This window comes from Choloepus didactylus, chromosome 10, assembly GCF_015220235.1.
Source record: "Choloepus didactylus isolate mChoDid1 chromosome 10, mChoDid1.pri, whole genome shotgun sequence".
Lineage (NCBI taxonomy): Eukaryota > Metazoa > Chordata > Mammalia > Pilosa > Megalonychidae > Choloepus > Choloepus didactylus.
Genome location: NC_051316.1, coordinates 75763473 through 75775862, shown reverse-complemented (window position 1 = coordinate 75775862; position 12390 = coordinate 75763473). Strand labels below are relative to the sequence as shown.

General features: G+C 36.4%; 1 protein-coding gene across 1 annotated transcript in view; it reads left to right on the top strand.

The window, feature by feature from the left end:
* PLAA (phospholipase A2 activating protein) overlaps positions 1-12390 on the top strand; it is a 92061-nt gene that overhangs the window by 58445 nt on the left and 21226 nt on the right. Inside the window, exons 7-10 of the mRNA XM_037798401.1 lie at positions 723-892; positions 5751-5908; positions 9018-9237; positions 10875-10943. Coding sequence (XP_037654329.1) covers positions 723-892; positions 5751-5908; positions 9018-9237; positions 10875-10943 — 617 coding nt within the window. The remainder of the gene's footprint in view (positions 1-722; positions 893-5750; positions 5909-9017; positions 9238-10874; positions 10944-12390) is intronic.

The following is a 12390-nucleotide window of genomic DNA, read 5'->3' as shown; positions in this document are numbered from 1 at the left end:
ATTTTTTTTTTTTTCTTCCTATGCATATTTGAAGTTAAAGGAAAATCAGTTGAAAGGGTGAAATTGATGTTTGCAGAAGGTTAAGAAGGAAATAGTTTCAGGTATAATTAGGTGGGGTTAATATGGTCAAAAGTGACTAACCTGCCCCCTAACCTCCAAAATTTAGAAATGAGAAATCATGAAAATGGTCATTTTTCTGTGAATAGAGGTTGAGGACTGCCATCCAATACAAGGCGAGGCATTTCTTTTTTTTTTTTTTCTGGATTAAGGTCATATTGCTAGTCAGTGGCGATAGTAATGAACAGATATCGAACATCTGATAGATTCTAAGACTTAGGTTGGAGATTTGATCCCTCTACAATGTAAACCAGGCCACTTCTTTTCTCTGTATCGTAAAACCCATGTAATATTTACTTTAAAAGCATATACTGTATCATTAGATTTTTATAATGGTAAATATTGAACTTGGAGTTGAAAAGAGCATTAAATGTATATTTCTTTGTCCTTTGCCAGTAATTTCTTTAAAGTCTTTTTCCTCCCTGTGCATTGTTTTAAAAAGTAACAGAGGGTAGTGTGTGCTGAGGTCAGCATAGTGCTATACTCAGCAGTAAATACATAGTAGCATTTGTTATATTCACAAATAGATTGCTTTGGGTCATTCAGGTGTAATAATATTAATACACTATGGAAATATTTTAAAATTAGTTTGTTTTTCCTTATAGTGATGGTATTATTAGAGTATTTACAGAATCAGAGGATCGGACAGCAAGTACTGAGGAAATCAAAGCTTTTGAAAAAGAACTCTCTCAAGCAACCATTGATTCCAAAACTGGTGATTTGGGAGACATTAATACTGAGCAGCTTCCTGGGAGGGAACATCTGAATGAACCTGGTAAATATTTCATTATATCTAGTATTTGCCTTTTTTTCTTTTCCCCCCATATTTGCCTTTTGGAATAATTAAATGTTTTTCTAAAAAGAATTGTTTTACTAATTATTCAGTATTATGTTCATTGCCAGATATTAATTTTTGAGGATTTTTGCTACCACACATAACCACTCTGGGTAACTGTGTTCTTCTTGCCTCTGTCTCACAGTTTAGACAGGAATCTTTTTTTTTTTAATCTAAATCTTCCAACACTTACCTCATACATAAGAGGTATGCAAAAGTTAGTCATTTAATACTTTTTGAACGATTAGATTCCCTGAGAGGAATTTTTGTAGACTGAAAATAAAAGTGATTTTAAATAAAGCAATGTCTGCTTAATGAGTTGGAGGTCATTTGAGTTTGAAATCAGAGGATCGTTGACTCAAAGGAAATCTAGTATTGTATATATCTCTGACCCATTATGCCAGTGTTCGCAGGTTTGGTGTATGGACTCCTGCAAATTCTGAGATCCTTTCAGCATGTCAATGAAATCAAAACTAGCTTTATAATAATACTAAGATGTTATTTGCCTTTTTCACTGTTTAACGCTTGCAGTTATGGTGCAAAAGCAATGTGGGTAAAACTGCCTGAACCTTAGCACACAAATCAGGGCACTGGCCCCAAACTGTTCTAGTAGTCATTGTGTTCTTTTTTGGCATGGATTCATGTTTTTTTCTTTGTTTTTTGTTTTTTGTTTTTTTGTTTTTTGTTTTTTTTTTTAAGGAAAAAAAAACAAGTTTTCCTTAAGAATGTCCTTAATGAAGCATTAAAAATTGTTAATGTTATTACATCTTGACCCTGTAATATCTTTTTAATATTCTGGGTGATAAAATGGCAAGTACACGTAAAGAAAACCAACGTACCAAGGTGTCTCAAGGAAAAACATCTATGCAGTTGTTTGAATTGCATGCTAAACTAGTCCTTTTTCTCACATAATGCCATTTTTATTTGAAAGAATTACTGATATTTTTTAGGCTTGGATATTTGGCAGACATTTTTTGAAAAGCAAAAATGTGAGCCTGTTACTTTAAGGAGAACAACTGACAGCATTTGTTGCCAAAGATAAAATTTAAAAACTGAAAGTTTGCAGTATTTGTATCTGCCATCATGAGCAAGACCATTCTAAAGACATCAGTGGTAATATTAATGCATGCAGTTTTTAAAACATTGAATAATTGAATGTGTAAAGATGTGGGAAATCTGCAGAATTCAGTGAACCAGTATTTCCCAGACAACCAATGTGAAATGTCACAAAATCATGCCTAGCTGAAAGATACATTCAAAACGCGAGATAGACCAATGCGTTTCAGTATAATAGAGCATAAAAAATTCATTGATATGGTTTCACATTACACCCTGTAACTTTTGGAAAACTATCACTTGTAGAAGCCACAATTATCTGAAAAGGCTATTAAATTAATCCCCTTTTTTTCAACTGTATATCTATGTAAGTCTGGATTTTCTTCATATATTTCAACCAAAACAAATTGTAATAGATTGGATGCTGAGATAGCTATCCTAATATAGCTATCTTGTATTAAGCAATGCATTAAAGAGATTTACAAAAATTTAAGAAAATGCACGTTCTCACTAAATTTTTAAAAATCTAGTTATTTGTCATAAAAATATTTATGTTACTATGTAATGGGTCTATTATTAAGTGAATTAAATATTTTTTAATATTCTCAATTTTAATTTCAAATACATCTATTCAAACCTGTAGATATAACCCACATAAACAAAAAAATAAACAAAAACTCTTTTAGGTTCTCAGTAACTTTCATGACTATAAAGGGATCTTGAAAAATGAGCACTGCTGCATATACTTTGGTTTTAATATTCTTATAATTCCTAAAAATGTAGTGTTTTTGTCAGTACGTAACATTAAACAAATATTTGCTAAACACCACCTGTGAGCCAGCAATTGTTTACGCTCCAGGGACTATAGCAGATAACAAAGGGGACACAAATTTCAGTTCTCATAAACTTATGATCTAGTGAGGGGAGAGCAGATAATTAACAAGTAAATATATAATTATGTCAGATAATGATAAATACTATGGGAAAAATAAAGCAGGGACCTGGGCTGGTTTGTAATGTTAAAGACAATGATCAGGGAATTTGTGATACTTGGGATAGCACTAGGTACTATTAACAAATAAACACGGTCTCAGTGGCTTAACACAAGAAGTTTATTTTTTGTACATTTAAAGTTAGGTGATGGCAGGCCATAGTAGGTGTGTGTATTTTTTTTTAATTAAATTCAGTTTTATTAAGATATATTCACACATCATATAGTCATCCATGATGTACAATCAGCTGTTCACAGTACCATCTTATACTTGTGCATTCATCACCCCAATCTATTTTTTGGACATTTTCCTTATGCCAGAAAAAGTAAAAATAAGAATAAAAAATAAAAGTAAAAAAGAACACCCAAATCATCCCTCTCCTCTCACCCTATTTTTCATTTAGTTTTTGTCCCCATTTTTCTACTCATCCATCCATACACTGGATAAACGGAGTATGATCCACAAGGCTTTCACAATCACACTGTCACCCCTTATAAGCTACATTGTTATACAGTCATCTTCAAGAGTCAAGGCTACTGTGTTGGAGTTTGATAGTTTCAGGTATTTACTTCTAGCTAGTCCAATACATTAAAACCTAAGAAGGGTTATCTATATAGTATGTACGAGTGCCCACCAGAGTGACCTCTTGACTGCATTTGGAATCTCTCAGCCACTGAAACTTCATTTTGTTTCATTTCGCATCCTCCTTTTGGTCAAGAAGATGTTCTTAACCCCACGATGTCAGGTCCAGATTCATCCTCGGGAGCATATCCTGTGTTCCCAGGGAGATTTACACCCCTGGGAGTCAGAAGCCACATAGAGGGGAGGGCAGTGAGATCACCTGCCAAGTTGGGTTAGCTGGAGAGAGAGGGCCACGTCTGAGCAACAAAGAGGTGCTCGGCGGTGGGGGGAGGGGGTACTCTTCAGCATAATTATAAGCAGGTTTAGCCTCTCTTTTGCAGTAACGAGCTTCATAAGAGCAAACCCCAAGATAGAGGGCTTGGCATACCAAACTGCCAGTCCTCAATGTTTGTGAGAACATCAGCGACAATCCAGGCGAGGAAGTCCAGTACTTCCGCATCTTACCCCAACTCCTCAGGGGGGGCCTGCATATATTTTTTTAATTTTCTGCCCAAATTACTTTGGGATATGTCGTTATTTCACACTAACCTATACAAACCTACCAGGTCTCACTTCCTATTCAAAGTTCCATGTAATTATGGTATTTGAACAAACTGTACAAGTTAAATTGTTCAGGAAAAATAGATCCTGCACCAAATAAACGTCTCTTCCCTTGTTCTCACATGGAAGTTGAAGTTTTAAAACACAGTTAGTATCGTCCTTTACCCTTTGGCCCAATTTGCCCTAGTCCTAACCAGATCTGCTTCATTCATATCTCTAATTGAAGTCTGGACTCTTTTTCAACTTTTTTGACAGTTGCTGTATGCGCTAATACTGACATTCATATCCGCCGAGCTCTAGCTCTGAGTTTCAGGTGTCACACAGATAGCCAAAGTTCCAGGGATTGATCAGGTTATAGGTGTGTGCATTTTTGTGGAGCAGTTTTGCTGCTCATGGTCCCAGACTGTGAATAGTACCACCACTTCATCATGTATCTTCCAGACAGCAAATGGGAACAGGGAGAATAGAAGATGATAGGCTAGGCATATAACTGGTGTATATCATGCATACCCTGATTCCACTGACCATTACTTAATTGTGTGACATCAAGGAACTCCAGAACACAAGGGGGCTGGATAATAGAGTCTCGGTCTGGACAGCTACAACTCTACATTATGGAATAGGAGCATGATTCTTTGGAAGACAGCCAGCTGTCTCTGGCACTGAATTCCTTGCTGAGAAGGTGACATTTGAATAAGTCATTGAGGAGGCAATGGAGCAAATCCTGCTGACATCTGGGTGAAAAGTATCTTGGACAGAATAAACAGCAAAGGCTCCGTGGCTGAAGGGGTATAGTCGTGGGAAGGAAGGGTAGTAGAAGATGTGGTCACAGAGAATGGGGGTGGTGGTAAGCAGATGATATTTGGCATTGTATGCCACTCTAAGGATTTTGGCTTTTATTAAGAGTGAGATGGGAAGCCCCTGAAGAGTTTTGAGCAGGGAAGTGTTAGGACCTACAACCTTTTGAAAGACTTCCTGTCATTGCCAGGTTCAGTATAGACTGTAGGGGACGAGGGCAGGGGTAGGAGGCTCTTGAATTAATCTAAATGAGAAATATTGGTGACTTGTTCCAAGAGGGTAGCAATAGAGATGATGGTAAGAATAGGTGGTTACTTAGAAATGTTTTAAAGATAGAACTGATAGAATTTGTTATTCAACAAATTGATTGGCTGTAGGATTGAGAGACAGAGGAATCAGACTGTTTTACATTTTTTGGCCTGAGCAACAGAAAGAATGGAGGGTCATTTACTGAAATGAAATGTGTTGCCAAGAGGCCTTCAGTAAGGAAACTTGAGTTTATTTTCTGTGGGCCAATTACTTTGCTATAGAATTAAGTTTTTTTAAATCTTCCTTTATTTAATAAAATTTCCTTTTAAGCCTTATTTTCTTTTGGCCACTTTCTAGTAGAATTACATTCTCAGATATTCTTCTGTTGAATAACATTTTTTTTAACCAAAATAGATACTCTCTTTTCTGTGTAAATTTTAACATTAAGAATTTTTTTATCTAACTGTTTTTGGATTTCACTATGTCATTTTACCTTTGATTCTTGAATTTCTTATTTTAAGGTTCTAGAGAAGGACAGACTCGTCTAATCAGAGATGGGGAGAAAGTCGAAGCCTATCAGTGGAGTGTTAGTGAAGGGAGATGGATAAAAATTGGTGATGTTGTTGGCTCATCTGGTGCTACTCAGCAAACATCTGGAAAAGTTTTATATGAAGGGAAAGTATGTCAACTTCTACTTTCTAATTACCATTCACTTAAAGTATTAGATAAATTAAGGGTTTTCTTTTCTCTCTTCCCCATGCCAATAAAAATGCTCTGGTGTTTTGACATTAAAAATACATTACTGTGGGGGAAATTCTCTCTTCTCCCTGTCTTTAAATAATTTTTTAGAGAAATCCCTTTCCATATAGGGAGAGCTGCATTTAATAAACAAATAGGTCGTTGTCTGCCTTTTAGTAGTTACCATACAAAAGCTGTTCCTAACTACTTTGGATTAGGAACTTCTGTGCTACCTTTCATCTAATGTCTGGTGCCTGGCTATAATTTAATTCAGCAAGATATGAGGGAGCCTGCAGGACAGTGTTTATAATGCCATTGAGCTTTGGTGTGCAGGACATAACAGCTAATAATTTTGGCTTTGAGACCAACCGGATGGAAACTCTCTTTTGGCCTTAGCATTAATATGTACAGGCATACCTCATGTTATTGAACTTTGCTTTATTGTGCTTTGCAGACAATTTATTTTTTATACACTGAAGGTTTGTGGCAACCCTGCAAGTCTACCAGCACCATTTTTCCAACAATATGTGCTCGCTTCGTGTTTCTGGGTCACATTTTGGTAATTCTCACAATATTTCCAACTTCTTCGTTATTACAATGTCTGTTATGGAGACCTGATCAGTGATCTTTGATGTTACTATTGTAATTGTTTTGGGGTGCCAGAAACCATGACCATATAGGCCAGCGAACTTCATCAATAAACGTGTTCTGACTTCTCCACCGACCAGCCTTTCCCATCTCTCTCAATCTTCTCCGGCCTCCCTATTCTTTCAGAAACAACAATATCAAAATTAAGCCAATCAAAAACCCTACTATGGCCTCTAAGTGTTCAAGTGAGAGGTGAAGAGTCACACCTGTCTCACTTTAAATCAAAACCTAGAAATGATTAACCTTGGAGAGGAAGGCATGTCAGAAGTGGAGATGATTCGAAATTTAGGCCTCTTGTGCAAAAGTTAGCCAGATTGTGAATGCAAAGGAAAAGTTCTTGAAAGAAATTAATAGTGTTACTACAGTGAACACATGAATGATAAGAAAGCAAAACTTCCTTATTTATGGTATGGAGCAAGTTTTAGTGGTCTGATAGAAGACCAAAACAGCCATTGTATTCCCTGAAACCAAAGCCTAATCTAGAGTGAGGCGCTAACTTTCATCTAATTTTATAAAGGCTGAGAGAGGTGAAGAAGCTACAGAAGAAACATTTGAAGCTAGCAGAGGTTTAAGGCTCAGGAGGTTTAAGGAAAGAAGCCATCTCCTTAACATCAAAGTGCAAGGTGAAGCAGCAAGTGCCGATCAGCAAGTTATCCGGAAGATCTAGCTAAGATAATTGATGAAGGTGGTTACACTAAACAACAGTTTTCATTGTAAATGAAACAGAGTTCTATTGGAGGAAGATGCCATCTAGGCCTTTCATAGTAAGAGAGGAGAAGTCAATGCCTGACTCCAAAGCTTCAAAGATCAAGCTGACTCTCTTGTTAGGGGCTAATGCAGCTGGTGAGTTGAAGTTGAAGCCAGTGCTCATTTACCATTTCAGAAATCCTAGGGCCCCTAAGAATTATGCTAAATCTACTCTACTTGTGCTCTATAAATGAAAAAACAAAGCCTGGATGTCAGCGCCTCTGTTTACAGCAGGGTATACTGAATATTTTAAGCCCACTGTTGAGAACAACTGCTCAGAAAAGAAGATTCCTTTCAAAATATTACTGCTTATTGACAATGCACTTGGCCATTCAAGAGCTATGATGGAGATGTTGAAAAAGATGAATGTTGTTTTCATGCCTGCTAACACAATATCCGTTTTGCAGCCCACAGATTACAGAGTAATTTTGACTTTCAAGTTTTATTTTTAAAGAACTATCTTTTTACAAAATACATGGCTACAGCTGTCATAGATAGTGATTCCTCTGATGGATCTGGTCAAAGTAAATTGGAAACCTGGAAAGGATTCACCATCCTAGATGACATTAAGATCATTCATGATTCATGGGAGGAGGTCAGAATACCAGCATGTACAGGAGTTTGGAAGAAATTGTTTCTAACCCTCATGGATAACTTAGTGGGGTACAAGACTTCAGTGAAAGATGTAACTGCAGATGTGTTAGAAATAGCAAGAGAACTAGAATTAGAAGTAGAGCCTGAGATGTGCCTGAAATGCTGCAATCTCATGATAAAACTTTGATGGATGAATAGTTACTTCTTATTGGATGAGCAAAGAAAGTGTTTTCTTGAAACGGAATCTACTGCTGGTGAAGATGCTCTCTACAATGGTGAAATAATAACAAAGGACTTAGAATATTATGTAAATTTGGTTGATAAAGCAGTGGCAGGATTTGAGAGAATTGACTCCAATTTTGAAAGAAACTCTGGTGTAAAATGCTATTAAACAGCATCACATGCTACAGAGAAATCTTGTGAAAGGAAGAGTCAATCGATGCAGCAAACATCATTGTTGTATTCTTTTTTAAGAAATTGCCACAGCCACCCCATCCTTCAGCAGCCACCACCCTGATCAGTCAGTAGCCATCTACATCGAGGTCTTCCACCAGCAAAAAGTTTACGACTCACCAAAGGCTCAGATGATGGTTAGCATTTTTTTAGCAATAAAGTATTTTTAAATTAAGATATGTACATTGTTTTTTTAGACATAATGCTTTTGCACACTTACAGTATAGTGTAAACATAACTTTTATATGCACTGGGAAACCAAAAAATTCATGTGATTTGCTTTATTGCAATATTTGCTTTATTGTGGTGGTTTGGAACCGAACCTGCAAGATCTCTGAGGTATGCCTATGGTTATAATGCACACACACAATGAAATAAAATAAAGTACTTGTTTTGCAGCACATATCGAAGGTGACTGTAGATGGTTACTATTAACTAATCTTTATGTAAAGACAATTTTAGCATTGCATTTGGGAGAAAAATATATAAAGTACTATAATTATCAAAATAAAGAACACATGACATATTATCATCTATTTATATCATTGAGATATATGTGAACAGATAAGTTATTAATCACTTTTCTCCCTTTGTTATTTCTATTAAAGGAATTTGATTATGTTTTCTCAATTGATGTCAATGAAGGTGGACCATCATATAAATTGCCATATAATACCAGTGATGATCCTTGGTTAACTGCATACAACTTCTTGCAGAAGAATGATTTGAATCCCATGTTTTTGGATCAAGTGGCTAAATTTATTATTGATAACACAAAAGGTCAAATGTTGGGACTTGGGAACACCAATTTTTCTGATCCATTTACAGGTAAGTAAGGGTTTGTAATAATTTATGTGCTTTCATCAGTGTTGGTTGATTTTTTTAAATGTATTTAAAACTCTGGTATGAATAGCTATTTAAATAAATATCAAGATCTACAGTAGTATTTTCTTTCACATTCATATATTTTTAAGCCTCAAATTATGTAGTAGTCTGTATTTTATAGAAATAATTATAAATTGTTCTCTTTCAAAAATATAGCCTACTGTAAACTCAGTAAAATTAAGAAAGCTTAAAGAAATTAAATCATTTTTTCAAATAAAAAGAAATTTGTATGTTCCTTTATAATTGCCATTTTATATATAATTTTGGTGACATTTGGTAAATAGAAATTCTGTTTTTATGTGAGACCAAATTGGTTAGGTGTTGTCCTAGTTTGCTAATGCTGCAGAATGCAAAACACCAGAGATGGATAGGCTTTTATAAAATGGGGGTTTATTTCACTACACAGTTACAGTCTTAAGGCCACAAAGCATCCAAGGTAACACATCGGCAATCAGGTACCTTCACTGGAGGATGGCCAGTGGCATCCGGAAAACCTCTGCTAGCTAGGAAGGCAGCTGGCGTCTGCTCCAAAGCTCCGGCCTCAAAACGGCTTTCTCCCAGGACGTTCCTCTCTAGGAAGCTTGCTCCTCTTCAAAACATCACTCCCAGCTGCACTCAGTTCCCTCTGAGTCAGCTCATTTATACAGCTCCACTGATCAAGGCCCACCCCCGAATGGGCGGGGCCACACCTCCATGGGAACATCTCATCAAAATTATCATTACCCACAGCTGGGTGGGGCACATTCCAAGCAAATCCAACCATCAAGAAAATGTCTGCCCCACAAAACTACAAAGATAATGGCATTTGGGGGACACAATACATTCAAACCGGCACAGGTGTGTATCAACTCGAGGCTGAAGTGTAGTTCTAATTTTTTGTGGGACAGAGGACAGGTATAAAAGCAGCTTGCTCTGTCTGGAGATCTAAGAGTTGCTATTTTTTTTCCTCTTTCTAAACTCTAACTTTAAGCATCTTTACACGTATCTTTTTGTGGACAACTCTGATTTTTGTTAGTACTGTAAGGTACTAACAAAACAATATACTCACACACTTCACACATTTGTAAACATATAAATGCAAATCTGTTTCCTTTGTAGCACTCATCCCTTTTGTAATTCTCTTCTCTAACAGGTTTATGCTTTTGTAGATACAAGCAGTCCTGTTCCCTGCTGGATGCTCAGCTCTGACTGCACTGTTTGACACATGAATTAATGAACTCAAGGATTCTCTAAAAGATGAATATTTAAAGCCTGTATTTTTGATAGCAATGGCAACAGCAGGGTTTCTAGGGAATTTGTAAATAATATGTATATATTATTTAGGTCAGTGACCACCTGCAATTCTGTTTGTTTATTTTAATTTGTAGCTATTACAACATTTAAGTTCTGGCTAAGAGATAATAAAGTATTAAAGTTAAAACAAAACTTGAAAAATCATTGAAATTTTAGTTTATTTCCAACTGTAAGAATTCTCAGTATAATTTCTGTCATTCTTTCATCTCTTAGCTTATTTTTTGTTTTTCTCCAAGAACTTCAAAATTTTGGTGCACTTCAAGATTTCCTTTGTTTTGTATCTCCAGGTGGTGGTCGGTATGTTCCAAGCTCTTCAGGATCTTCTAATACACTGCCTGCAGCAGATCCTTTTACAGGTGGGATCTAGTTTTAATTAATATTTGTTTCTTCACTAAATACACAACATTTTACATTATATGGCTTTATATTTGAGAGATATCATCCAGTAACTGAAAATTCCATAATCTGTATTTCCAATTTTGATGTATCTCCTTTTCTTTAACTTCTAATTTTGCTTTTTTCCTGGAGTACATTTGTAGACTTTTCCATGGCTTTTAAATAGCATATTATTAGAACTCTTCATTTTCTCAGTGGTCCTCCATAAGACCAGAGTAGTTAAGAGTATCAGTTTAGAATCAGACAGACCCTGGTTCAAAATCTGGCTCTACGACTTACTTGCTATGAGAAATTGGCAAGTTACTTAACCTCTCTGAGCCTATTTTTTTTATCTGTAAAATTAGATAATAGGGGAACCCACCAACCAAGAGACACCATGAGTGCTATCACTGATGAGAAGCTACAGATCACAAGCAAAGAAGGAGCCATGTGAGTCCCTCATACTGGATGGAGCAGTGCAGTCAAGAAGTCTGCCCAGGCATATTTTGACTTAGCATGGAAGGAGACACTCCACCCAGCTATCCAGGATTAGTCTTCCTAATCTAAGTTATTAATGGCCTTCATGAAGCCCTTAAAGTGTCGGTGTATCTCTTCAAAGTGAGTTTATTTCCCAAGGTATGCATGCCTCACTGTCAACAATACTGGAAAAAATTTGCCAGACTTGGACTTTAATGCTGCTGAAGAAGTATCTATTTTCAGAATAGCTTTGACATCTTGTATGCTGCTATTGTTGGACCTTCAGCCAAGTGTCTGGACTATATACTCAACTTGGGAAGAGATTCACAGCCTTATGGCATCCAGTGGCCTTGTAGACTTATTACAGTGAGCTACAGAATTGACAACCTACAGTCCTGTCCCAACCATAGGTTTGATCAACATGCAACATTAGGCTGGGGTCGTGGAGTTGTAAATTGTTCTCGGTGAGCTTCCTTTCTCCTGTGAAGGAAATTGGTGGCCCAGATGCAAATGATTTCACACTATGCATTGATGATCAGTATACTACAATAATCAGCTATCAAGTCAAATGATGTGATGGTACAGTGGCTGTTAAGAAAGTCTTTGACATAATGCAATTTGAAATGGTAGTAAGGATCTGAAGAGTAGGTAAGATGATGACTTTATCTTTATCAGCCTGATCAGGCACAGTGATACCCTAAAACTTACACCAACATGATTTCTGAATCTAAATGGAGGCTTTTTTTCTGGAACAGGAAGAACAACAATATGAACAAAATCAGGAGAACTTCTGGGGCTACCATAACCAGAGCATGTCTCACTGTTGCATAGTGTCAACAGCTCTCAAGAGATACAATGATTATGGAGATGTGCATGCTAAATGTCCTAGGGGATTATGCACTCATTGGTTAGGATGACTGAACTACACTATTAAAAAAAAATAGATTTTAA